This window comes from Geotrypetes seraphini, chromosome 2 (genome assembly GCF_902459505.1).
Source record: "Geotrypetes seraphini chromosome 2, aGeoSer1.1, whole genome shotgun sequence".
NCBI classification, from domain to species: domain Eukaryota; kingdom Metazoa; phylum Chordata; class Amphibia; order Gymnophiona; family Dermophiidae; genus Geotrypetes; species Geotrypetes seraphini.
This window is the reverse complement of record NC_047085.1, coordinates 84,684,132-84,696,707: the sequence shown is the minus strand read 5'-3', so window position 1 is coordinate 84,696,707 and position 12,576 is coordinate 84,684,132. Positions and strand designations below refer to the sequence as shown.

The window sequence follows — 12,576 nt, the reverse complement described above, 5'->3', positions numbered from 1 at the left end:
TTAATACACGTCGTCAGTTTATTTTTTCAGTCACTGCACCCCAGACTTGGAATTCTTTACCGATCTTTCTAAGGGAAGAAACTAATTTAGAAAAATTTAAATGTAAACTAAAAACATTCCTGTTCAGTGACGCATTCATAAACTAACTAGCTCCTAAGTGTCTTTTTAATAATTATGAGAATCTCATAAATTTAATCTTTCGAGTCTCATTTCCGATTTTTACTCTTCTATCAAATTTTATCTTTTTAAAATTATTATCATTATCCCTCCCTTATGTGCCTTCCCTTTATGTACATTCTACTGTATTTAAAATGTAACTTCATCCCCTTATTTTCCTTTTGTCTCCAGTTTTGTCAAATTTGTTTTTTAACCTTGTTAGTAGTATCTTTTATGATTTTGTTTTTACATTGTAATTTTATTATATTGTACATCGCTTCGAATTTAGAAGAAGCGATTCATCAAAAACGTATTAAACTTGAAACTTGACTTGAAACTTGAAACTTGATAGACTGGTATAGTCCTTATGAATGGGCTATATGCCTCATTGCTACCAGCAGGTGGAGACTGAGTACAAACTTGTATATCAGGCTGCAATCTGCCCAGTAACTCAGTCTCCGTTAAAGCAGGTGATAAGACTAATTTGGCTCCCCTCTTAGTACTGTTGGAATTTTGTTTAAGACTCCTGGATGCCCCTTTTGTGCTGGATAGAGCTTGGATGGGTCCTGTTTGGAGATCCGTCCGATCTTGGGGTTATTAAACTCGTTGGGTCTCAAGCTGGGTTCCTCCCCCCACCTTCCCACATTTTTGTAAAGGTGTCTCAGCCGGTGACCTGGCCCCCTGGTTGTTCAGACCTCCAGCTTTGAGAGCTGTGGAGTCTGTGCTGAGTAAGTGGAAAAAAAAATCCTGAGATGTGCCGGTCTAAAGGGCTCAATTCCCTTTAAAACTGCCATTTGTATTGGTTTTTCTCATCTAACTGGCACTTTTAGTACAGCTAGGGCATTTTTTAGCACAATGAGCACTTTTAAGGGGAAATAAAATGCTCATTGTGCTCCAGATGAGAGGTACTCGCGGCCGGCCTATGCAAGCGTTGTGCAGGTTGGAGCGGTGGGGGAGTCTCGTTGGCAGTGGTTGCCAGCAGCCAGGGCACCCCGCCGCATGTACCTCGCGAAGGATTCCCTTACTGCCGGAGCGGCTGGAGATTCCCTTTTCGTGTCGGTTGGTTCCTCGGCCTCAGAGTCAGGAAAGTCCCAGGCTTTTCAGACATGACAGGCTGCAAGAGCTCCGATTTTAGCGGTTTCAGGTCCAATTTCAGCAGGAAACTCCTTCATTTCTGTTAACTCAGGTGACCTTCCCCCTGTTCTGGAAATACAGGGGCAAGGTATGGCAGGGTCTCCTGCTGGAGCAGGGAGTCCCTTGGGGCCGCTGGGGGTTTTCCCCCTGAATTTATGTTAGCACTTTGTAAAGCTTATGTGCAGGTGGCTGGAGGTTCCGTGTCCACTCTGGGGGTCTCGGGTTTTCTTTCTGCTCTCGACGTCTTCCCCGGTGCGGCTCCAAACAGTGGCGGTTTTGCCCCCCTCTACTCCTCATCCAAACACCTGAGGGTCTCTTGGAATGAGGATTTTTGCCCAGATGAACAGGATGTAATTGATGAGGACCTGGACCCTTGGGAAGATTTCAAGGATCCTCTTGGGGAGTCGGATTCCACCAGCGAGGGGTTCGAGCAACTCCCTGCTAGCGAAGATGTGTCTGTGGAGCACATTTTTCATCAGGAAGAGCTTCATGAGCTTGCTTAACCCTTTCAGGACCAAGGGACATATTTGTCCCATAACTTTAAAATCCTATAAATTTTGATTGGGATAGTCTACAGTTCTAAATTTGATATGTACGGATTCCATATGATACTGCCTTTATGTAAACAAACTGGTTCCGACATTCATTCATTAGCGTCGTTGCCAGATTGACGAGAAGATTCACTTGCCACACTGTCCATAAGCCAGAAGTGTGATTTTTTTTTTTAAAAATAATGATATTTCACAAAAAAAATCAATATTTTGGCATCTGCAAGCCCTTTTTACCATAAAAATGTCGTCAAAACCACAAAAATTGGCCTACGATCCTTATGGTCCTGAAAGGGTTAAGGGGATCCGCTCTGCTTCCTGCTCTTTTCCTATGCATCAGGATATTCGGGACATTATGCTCGCACAGTGGCAGGTGCCGGAAGCTCCCTTTTGTTTTGCCCGCTCCATGGCCCGCCTGTATCCCAATCCTGAAGGAGATAGGGACACTCTGAAGTCGCCTGTCGTGGATGCGGTGGTCTCTGCCATCTCTCAGAGGCATACCGTGCCTGATGAGGGCGGTGCGGCCTTGAAGGTCCCGGAGGAGCCTAAGTTAGAGTCCCTCCTTAAACAGAGTTTTGATGTGGCAACTCTGGTGGTCCAAGCAGCGATGTGTGGTGGGCTGGTTGCTCGGGCGTGTTTTCGCTGGGCCAAGCATGTCCTTGACTGTAAAACTGAGGATTGGGAATTGCTCAAGCGCGAGGTGGCAAACATTGAATTAGGTGCTTCTTATCTTTCAGATGCCATGTATAACTTCTTGCGAGCTTCTGCCAAGTCGGCGTTTGCAGTGGCAGTTCGCTGTACCTTGTGGCTTCGCGCTTAGTTGGCGGACTCGGCATCCAAAGCTAAGTTGACAAAGTTTCCTTTTAAGGGATCTTTCTTGTTTGGTGAGGACCTGGATAGGTTGGTTTAGACTGATTCTAAAGTGCCTCGTTTGCCTGAGGATAGGCCTAGGCCGCTGGCTCAAGGTGGCACTGCTCATGGACATGATTTTTACTGTTTTTGCCCTGGTCGAGGGACTGCCTCTATTCAGTCCCCTGGGCTCTCTAGCGGCAGGTTCTTCCAGTGCATGCAGTCCTTTCGTGGGGCCCGCCAGGGTGCAGGTAGCACCCCTGCTGGGTCCTCAGCCATCTGTCCTGCCCAGTGACTCCTTGCCGGCGCCCATCTTGGTTCTAGTGGGTGTCCGGCTGCGGGATTTTTATCCAAAGTGGGTAGACATCGCGTCCGATCAGTGGGTTCTGTAGGTGATTCGGGACGGTTATGCTCTGGAGTTTGCCCGTTCCTTGCCAGATCATTTTCTTGCTTGTCCCTTGCAGGTGTCATGGAAGCAGCAGGCCTTTCACCAGACCCTTCAAAGATTGTTTGAGCTCCACGCGGTAGTTCCACTTCCCCCGCAGGAGTGGGGCACAGGTTGGTACTCGATTTACTTTTGGCCCATCCTGGATTTAAAGGGGGTCAACAGAGCTCTTCACATGCCTTCCTTCCGCATGGAAACTCTGCGGTCTGAGATTCTGGTGGTTCAGCTGGGAAAGTTTCTGACCTTTCTAGATTTGACCGAGGCCTACTTGCACATTCCTATTCAGGCTTCCCATCATTGTTTCTTGCATTTTGCAATCTTGGGATAACATTATCAGTTCTGTGCACTTCCCTTTGGTCTGGCCACGGCTCCGCGGACGTTCACCAAGGTGATGGTGGTCGTCACGGTGGCATTGCACAAAGATGGCATTCTAGTTCATCTCTACTTAGATGACCGGTTGATTCAAGCGAAGTCGTTACAGGAGAACACCCAGGTCACGGCTTGGGTGGTGGAGTTTTTACAGTCGCTGGGATGGGTAGTCAACCTTGCCAAGAGCCGGATGTCTCCCTCTCAGCGCCTGGAGTATCTAGGCGTGCTGTTCGACACCTCGGGGAAGATCTTCCATCTGGAGGTCCGGGTAAGCAAATTGCAATCTCAGATTCGCCTGCTTATGGCGTTCCAGTGTCCTCGGGTGCAAAATTTCTTCCAAGTCTTGGGGTCAATGGCATCTTCCCTCGATGTAGTAAGGTGGTCGCAGGCCCATATGCATCCTCTTCAGTATGCTTTACTTCAGAGGTAGTAGCCTCAGAGGCACAATCTGGATCATCCTGTTCCGCTTCGTTGGTGATTCCAGACCCCTTCTTGTACAAGGGGCGAATCTGGATCAGCTGCAGTGGACTGTGCTGCTCATGGATGCCAGTCTTCTTGGTTGGGGAGTTCAGTGTCTGGGGCACTCAGCTCAGAGCACCTGGTCCACGGAGGAGGCTTCTTGGTCGATCAATGTTTTGGAGACCAGAGCCATCCGTCTGGTGTTGCTAGCCTTCCAGTCCTTTCTGATGGGCAAGTCAGACAGGGTTCTGTTGGACAATGCCATGGTGGTGGCCTATGCCAATCATCAGATAGGCACCAGGAGCACTTTGGTGGCATAGGTGACTGCTCATGGTCTGGGCAGAGTCGCACATTCAGGACATATCAGCTTCCCACATAGCCGGAGTGGAGAATTTTCATTTGATAGTGCAGTCTTGGAGTCAGACTCTTATGGACCTGATGGCCACAAGTGTCAATTCCAACACACCCCGCTTCTTCTGTCGTCGCAAAGACGGTCAGGCCGAGGGCCTGGATGCTCTGGTTCAACCATGGCCAATGGATGGGCTGTTGTATGTGTTTCCTCCGTGGCCATTAGTGAGTAGAGTTCTCCACATAATTCGCCATCTGGGCCTTGTGGTTCTGGTGGCTCCAGATTGGCCTCGAGAACCGTGGTTCACGGATCTGGTGAGGCATCTGGTGGCGGATCCTCTTTCTCTGCCTCTCTTTGACAACCTTATAACTCATAAGAACATAAGAACATAAGAACATAAGAAGCGCCATCTCCGGATCAGACCTTCGGTCCATCAAGTCCGGCGATCTGCACACGCGGAGGCCCTGCTAGGTATACACCTGGCTTATTTTATAGCCAACCATATCTTTATATGCCTCTCTCAAGGAGATATGCATCTAGTTTGCTTTTGAAGCCTAGGACTGTCGATTCCGCAATAATCTCCCCTGGGAGAGTATTCCAGATGTCAACCACTCTCTGTGTGAAGCAGAACTTCCTGATATTAGTCCTGAACTTGCCCCCCCTTAGCTTCATTTCATGTCCTCTTGTCCGTGTCAAATTGGACAATGTAAATAGTTTTTTCTGCTCTATTTTGTCGATTCCTTTCAGTATTTTGAAGGTTTCGATCATATCCCCACGCAGTCTCCTTTTCTCAAGGGAGAACAATCCCAGTGTTTTAAGTCGATCCTCATATTCCAGTTTCTCCATACCCTTCACTAGTTTAGTTGCTCGTCTCTGCACCCTCTCCAGCAGTTTTATATCCTTCTTTAAGTAGGGAGACCAATGTTGGACGCAATATTCCAAGTGGGGTCTGACCATTGCCCTATAAAGCGGCATTATAACTTTCTCCGATCTACTCGAGATTCCTTTCTTTATCATGCCCAACATTCTATTTGCCTTATTTGCCGCTGCCGCGCATTGTGCCGATGGCTTCAGGGTCCTATCTATCAGTACACCCAGATCCCTTTCTTGTTCACTTTTTCCCAGAGTTGCACCTGACATTCTGTACTCGTATTCCTTATTTTTACTGCCTAAATGCATTACCTTGCATTTCTCCACGTTGAACTTCATCTGCCATTTCTCCGCCCATTTTTCTAACCGACACAAGTCGCTCTGGAGTTCCTCACTGTCCTCCTGCGATCTGATTGCCCGGCAGAGTTTTGTGTCGTCTGCAAACTTGATGATCTCACTGGATGTTCCGTTTTCCAGGTCATTGATATAAATATTAAAAAGGATCGGCCCAAGTACCGAGCCTTGGGGTACACCACTAGTCACTTTCTCCCAGTCGGAGAACTTCCCATTTATGCCCACTCTCTGCTTCCTGTTTTCCAGCCATTTGCCTATCCATCTTTGTATATCTCCCTCTATGCCATGGCTTTGTAGTTTCCTAAGAAGTCTTTTGTGTGGAACTTTGTCAAATGCTTTCTGGAAGTCCAAGTATATTATGTCCACCGGCTTTCCACTATCAATTTGCTCGTTCACGGTCTCAAAGAATTGGAGTAAATTCGTCAAACACGATTTCCCTTTCCTGAATCCATGTTGACTGGGTTTCATCAAGTCATGTGTGTCCAAGTGCTGAACTATGCTATCCTTGATCAGTGATTCAATCATCTTGCCGGGGACAGATGTAAGACTCACAGGTCTATAGTTGCCCGGTTCTCCTCTCGATCCTTTTTTGAAAATTGGCGTGACGTTCGCTTTCCTCCAGTCGTCTGGTATCTGACCAGTTCTGATTGACAGGTTTGCAAGTTTTTGCAGTAACTCTCCGATTTCGACCTTCAATTCCTTCAAGACTCTCGGGTGAATTTCATCCGGTCCAGGGGATTTGTCACTTTTAAGTTTGTCGATCTGGTAGTATATCTGATCTAAGTTCACTTCAACTGTGGTGAGGCTGTCCTTTATTTCTCCTGTAAACAGTTTCTCCACTTCAGGTATTGTTGAGGTGTCCTCCTTCGTAAAGACAGACGCAAAGAAGGAATTTAGTTTGTCTGCGATTTGTTTATCTTCCTTGATGTACCCTTTTCTTCCCATGTCGTCCAAGGGTCCCACTGCCTCTTTTGCAGGTTTTTTCCCTTTCACGTATCTAAAGAAGGGCTTGAAGTTTTTGGCCTCCCGGGCTATTTTTTCCTCATAGTCCTGTTTTGCATCCCTCACCGCCTTGTGACATTTCTTCTGTTCATCTTTATGTTTGTTCCAGGCTTCGGTTGTCTTCGTGCATTTCCATTTTTTGAAAGAGTCCTTCTTTTCTTTTATGGCTTCCTTCACCTGTATGGTAAGCCATGCTGGTTCTCCTTTGCCTTTAGTTCTCCGATCTTTGGAAATCCTCGGAATGTAGAGATCTTGTGCTTCTGCAATAGTATTTTTCAATAGGCACCATGCCTGGTCTACTGTTTCAAGTTTGTCCACCATCTTCTCGAGTCGTTTTGTTACCATGGCTCTCATGCAATCGTATTTACCCTTTTTAAAGTTTAAGGTGGTGGTTAAGGTTTTGGCATGTTTCCCTTTCCCGATGTCAAGTTTAAAGTTGATTACATTGTGATCACTCGTTCCCAGTGGAACCATGACTTCTACTTCTGTTATCGGTCCGGTGAGACCATTTAGGACCAAGTCCAAGGTGGCGTCGCCTCTTGTCGGCTCTTTTACCATTTGCTCCAGGAAGCAATCCCCTAGCACCTCCAGGAACTTGGCCTCCTTGCCGCAGTTGGAGGCTCCTAGTTTCCAGTCTATTCCTGGGAAATTGAAGTCTCCCAATATAACTACATTGCCTGTCTTGCATACTTGTTTGATTTCCTCCATCATTTCTGAGTCAGTGACCTCCGCCTGTCCTGGGGGACGATAGTAAAGGCCAATTTTTGTATCTGCGCCATTGTGACCAGGAATTTTGATCCAGAGGGACTCCAGCTTCTCTTTCCTGTCTGTTGTAATCATTCCAACAGAATCTATTCCTTCCTTAACATATAGGGCAATACCTCCACCTTTCTGCCCTTCTCGATCCCTTCTATATAGTTTGTATCCCTGTAGTACTGTGTCCCATTTGTTTTCTTCATTCCACCATGTTTCTGTTATGCCAATGATATCCATGTTCTCATGTCTTGCTATCGTCTCTAGTTCTCCCATTTTGTTTCCTAGACTTCTAGCATTTGTATACATACATCTAAGTTCCCTTCGTGTTACCTTTTTGGACCTTCTACTCTTGGCTGTCCTTACAGTTTCATTTACGGTATCCTTTACTGCTCCTGTGTTATCTCCCATGTTTGCTGTGTGGTCATCCCCTCCTGTGTCTGAGTTGTCCCTTCCTGCTTGTTCTCCTTTGTTGGCTGTGAGGTCGACCTCTCTTGTGTATGAGTAGTAGTCCTTTGTTCCTACGTCGGGGCATCCTGTTGTCCGTGCCATCGACCGGTGGTCGACTGTCGGCTTTCCCCTGTCCTTCAGTTTAAAGCCTTCTCTATTGCTTTCTTCATGTTGCCTGCCAAAACTCTTGCTCCTTCCTTGTTGAGGTGTAGTCCATCCCTTCTGTAGTATTTACTTTTTCCCCAGAACGCCGTCCAGTTGCGCACGAAGTCGAAGCCTTCGTCTTCGCACCATCGTCTCATCCAGGCGTTGATCACTTGCAATTCCCCTTGTCTCTTTCCATCTGCTCTTGGTACAGGGAGGATTTCAGAGAAGGCCACCTTCACCTCCCTGATCTTCAGTTGTCTTCCGAGTGAGCGGAGCTGGCCCTTCAGCTCTTCCCTGTCATACTTCCGCCCGCTCACATCATTTGTTCCTATGTGGATAAGCACAGCGGTGTCCACTCAGGGTCTCATTCCAATGTTTGATCCGGGTCCCTTCTGTCTTGGCTTGGCTTAGGTAAGAAAGGGTATTCAGATAAAGTGATCTCAACTCTCTTGGGGTCCCGGAGGCTTTTTCACCTCTCAGGCTTATGTGAGGGTTTGGTATCTATTTGAGGAGTGGTGTGATGCATGTGGAGTGGTCTCTTTTTGCGCTTCCCTGTCTAACATCTTACGAGTTCTTGCAGGATGGCCTGGATAGGGGACTGGCTTAGTCTTCTCTTCAGGTTCAGCTTGCGGCCTTGTCAGCCTTTCGGGGGGTTATTGAAAGGTCAGCCTTTGACTGCCATTCCTGATGTGATTTGCTTCTTGCAGTCAGCCAAGTTGCTCAAGCCTCCCATATGACTCTCTGTTCCATCTTGGGATCTGAATCTGGTTCTGTCAGTTCTAGTGTGCCCTCCTTATGAACTGTTGGCTGACTGCTTTGAAGGACTTACTCTTAAAGTGGTTTTCTTGGTGGCTATTAGTTCAGCTAGACGTGTTTCTGAACTTTAGGGTTTCTCTTGTATGGCTCCATTTTTTGCAGTTTTCTAGGGAGCGGGTTGTCTTGAGGCCTGATCCTTCCTTTCTGCCAAAGGTAGTTTCTCCTTTTCATATCCATCAGGCAATGGTCCTCACGGTGTTCAGTAGCCGGGAGGGCTCTTCCGAGCAGAGACAGCTGCGCAAGTTGGATGTCAGTCGGGTCCTTCGCTCTTATGTGCAGAGGACCCAGGAGATCAGGAAATCAGATCATCTCTTGGTCCTTCTAGCAGATCCTCGTAAGGGGGATGGCGCTTCTAAGGTTACTATTGCACGCTGAATCAAGGAGACTATTGCTTCCGCTTATCTTCTGAAAAAGCCTGTTCCAGAATTTCTTAAGGCTCATTCCACCAGGGGTCAGGCAGCTTCTTGGGCTGAATCTTCTCTGTTGCCTCCAGTGGATATTTGAAAGGCTGCAGTTTGGTCTTCTCTGCATTCCTTTGTAAGTCACTACCATGTGGATGTTCAAGCGCGTCGGGACGCAGTATTCAGTGAACGTATTCTGGTGTTGGCCCTTCAGGGGTCCCACCCTTAATGGGTACTGCTTTGGTACATCCCATTTGTAAGGACTATACCAGTCTACCAAGCGATACAGGAGAAATTAGGTTCTTACCTGCTAATTTTCTTTCTGTTAGCATGAAGACTGATATAGTCCCCCACCCTGTCTGTCTTTGTGCGGTGAATACGGGTTTTTGTTTTGTTTGCGTGATTTTGTTTTTTCTGCAGGTTCTAGAATTTTTCTAGGGCCAGGGAGAAGTAAGAACAGTATGGCTCAGCTAGCTTGGCTGATGAGCTGTGGAGATGTTTTCTATACCAGGATTAAGTTCTACACATGTTCCAATAGTAGTTTATAAGTATGTGTTGTTTTTTCCACTCCTGTTCGGAGTGTGTTATATTGTTTTCAGTTGAAGTCTTTCCTAGGTTTTGCCTGGCTATTCGGCAGACAGAGTTGCTGGGCAGATTATAGCCTGATATACAAGTTTGTGCTCAGTATCCACCTGCTGGTAGCAATGAGGCATATAACCCATTCGTAAGGACTATACCAGTCTACAGGCTAACAGAAAGAAAATTAGCAGGTAAGAACCTAATTTTTCCTTATATTTCTGTAATGTTTATAAAAAAATTCAATAGAAACTATTAGAACTAAAACAAATATAGTTAATTATGTCATCAAAAGCTATTTATGTAAAACAATTATATAAATGATTGCTTTTTCTTTTTTAGTTTTAATCGATTGGATCTGCCACCATATAAAAGCTACGAACAGTTAAAAGAGAAGCTACTTTTTGCCATAGAGGAAACAGAGGGTTTTGGACAAGAATAGAGACAGCATTGTATAGGAAAAGACTTTTGCCTCAAAAAAAATCCTTATTTCATGTCAAGCCAAGTAAAATTGCACAGTCTTTAATTGTATATATGCTGTTTCTTCTGTACAGTAATATTTTTCTGGAACTCTGAAAGCATAGATGTCTGCGATCTTCCACATAGATATGCAAAACAATTCAGCCTTTTCTACTTTATTTATTTCCCCGTCCAGTGACTGACTAGGAAAATAACTTTAATTTTAAAAGTAAACTAAAGATTTTATTTTAAAAATTCTATATAAATATATATATATATGTATACGGAGAGCTCTAGTTTTATAGAGCTTTACATATAAGAGATATTGCAGCCTTCCAAGGCCTGGAATCACTTCAACTTGACTGTATTGTCCAGAAAAATAAAATTGCACACTTCTGTGTTCTTACTTATGCAACATCTTTCCCAAGGTGGTTTATTGCATGGCTTTTCTTAATGGTGTTAAAGGTTAATGCCAAAAAGTATCTCAAGTATGTAGAAATTCACTGCTGGCTTTATAAAATGATAGAACATGCATAATTCTGCACATTTTAATCTTTCAGTCTTCAAGGATAGCTTGTGTTGACTGAAGCCTTTACCATCGGCTCAAGAGTGTTTTGTACAGTTGAAAAATGCAATTCATATTGAGAATAATCAGTTGGTGCCACTCTTCAGATTCATTTTAGATGTCAGACAGAATACTGAATTTCACTGGGCAATGTTAAGAAATCACTTTATTTTTTTCAAGTTACTATTAGGAGGTTGTTGGGTAACAATCTTTTAAAATAAAACCTGAATAAAATAATTTTTTTTTTTTTTTTAAGAAAAGGTGCTCTTGGTGTCTTACAGTTTTGTTTTTTGTTATCTGTCAATGAAATTATTATTGAAATACATCACAGATTATATATACCCTAGCACCAAGTTGTATAGTGTGTGATTTAATGTCAACAGTTTTTAACTGTGTCTGATAAAGGTTCACTGTTTGTATTTCTTCTCAGATTTGGTTACAGATGGGACTGTCTCTGGGAAAAGGTGACTCAAGTCTCAGATACAAAATGTTGAGAATTGCTGATTTCCCATGTCATGGGTTCATAAGAATTCTGAAAAAATACGTTTGAACTGCTATAACTTTTGATTTTTTCACATAAAAGAATAGGTTGAGCTGTTGTTCTTCAAATTGTTTGCTCTACCAGAATTAAAACCTCATGTTTTATTTGTGGAAACTTTAGTCACCTTTTCCCAGTTATGGTCACATATGGTAAATTAAGGGGATCTTTTACTAAAGATTAGCGCATATTAGCTGATAAAGGACCCATTTTATTTCTATGGCCCCTGCTGCAGATAACATGCGCTAAGCTTTAAAATTCAACTCAAGTAACCTTGAGCAAACAAGGATATTAAAAAATAGCAGCTGTTTAAAAAAATCCTCATTTAATATAACAATTCAGATTTTCTTGAATTAAATATTTTTATAAAATCTTTCTCTGTAGATAAATTTGCATTTTCAATAGAGCATGAATTCTTTTCAGATTTTGATACCTTTACTGGATTAATATAATTAAATAAGAACATAAAGAGTTGCCATACTGGGCCAGACCAGCCATACTGGGCCAGACCAAAGGTCCATCTAGCCTAGCATCCTGCTTCCCAATAGTGGTCAGGCCAGGTTGCAAGTACCTGGCAGAATCCCAAGTAGTAGCAACATTCCATGCTTACTGAATTCCAGGGAAAAGCAGTGGCTTTCTCCAGGCCTATCTTAATAATGGCTTATGGATTTTGGATGGTTTGGATAGGCTAGAGAGAGCTTTGACTTTACAGTCTGTGGCCCAGAAATATCAAAGATAAAAGACAATTTAATATAATCATGAATTTATAATGTATGTAACTATGACGTAGACTGAATGGACCATTCAGGTCTTTATCTGCTGTCATTTACTATGTTACTAAATTATTTGCATACTGTCATGAAGATCATGTTTGGCTTGAAGTCATTGATATTGGAAGAATTATTGGACTTACCTTACATGCAGAGAGTCACATGTACTGTTGATACCATTAGGTATTAGAGATTAAAACTTTCCTTTCCTTAAGGGCAAAATCAAATCTATCAGAAAACTAACCGAGTTTGGAATAACTTGTCACTCTCGCTAAGAAGCTTAGGCCCCTTTTTATCTTTCAGGAAGGCTCTGAAGACAGTCTTGTTCGTCAAACATTTTGGAAATTAATTATTCTACTTTTTCCAAATTAGATTTCTTTTGTTCTGTTCTTTTATATTACTCTATTCTTAATGTAAACCGAGTCAAGCTCCAAATTGGTTGATGACCAGGTGTATAAAACTAAGGTTTAGTTTAGTACAATATCCCCAACATATTTGATGTTGATGCCTTCTGGATATTTCCTCCACTGCAGACATTAATGGCTCCTTTTACGAAGCTGCGTTAG

At 43.9% G+C, this 12,576-nt stretch overlaps 1 protein-coding gene across 7 annotated transcripts in view; it reads left to right on the top strand.

The window, feature by feature from the left end:
- The window catches only part of WWP1 (WW domain containing E3 ubiquitin protein ligase 1), a 252,071-nt gene extending 240,458 nt beyond the window's left edge, over positions 1–11,613 (top strand). For all 7 annotated transcript variants that reach the window (XM_033933270.1, XM_033933272.1, XM_033933269.1 and 4 more), the window contains one exon: positions 10,021–11,613. In XM_033933270.1, the coding sequence (XP_033789161.1) occupies positions 10,021–10,120 (100 nt within the window). In that variant the 3' untranslated portion in view covers positions 10,121–11,613. The remainder of the gene's footprint in view (positions 1–10,020) is intronic.
- The last annotated feature ends 963 nt before the right edge of the window (positions 11,614–12,576 follow it).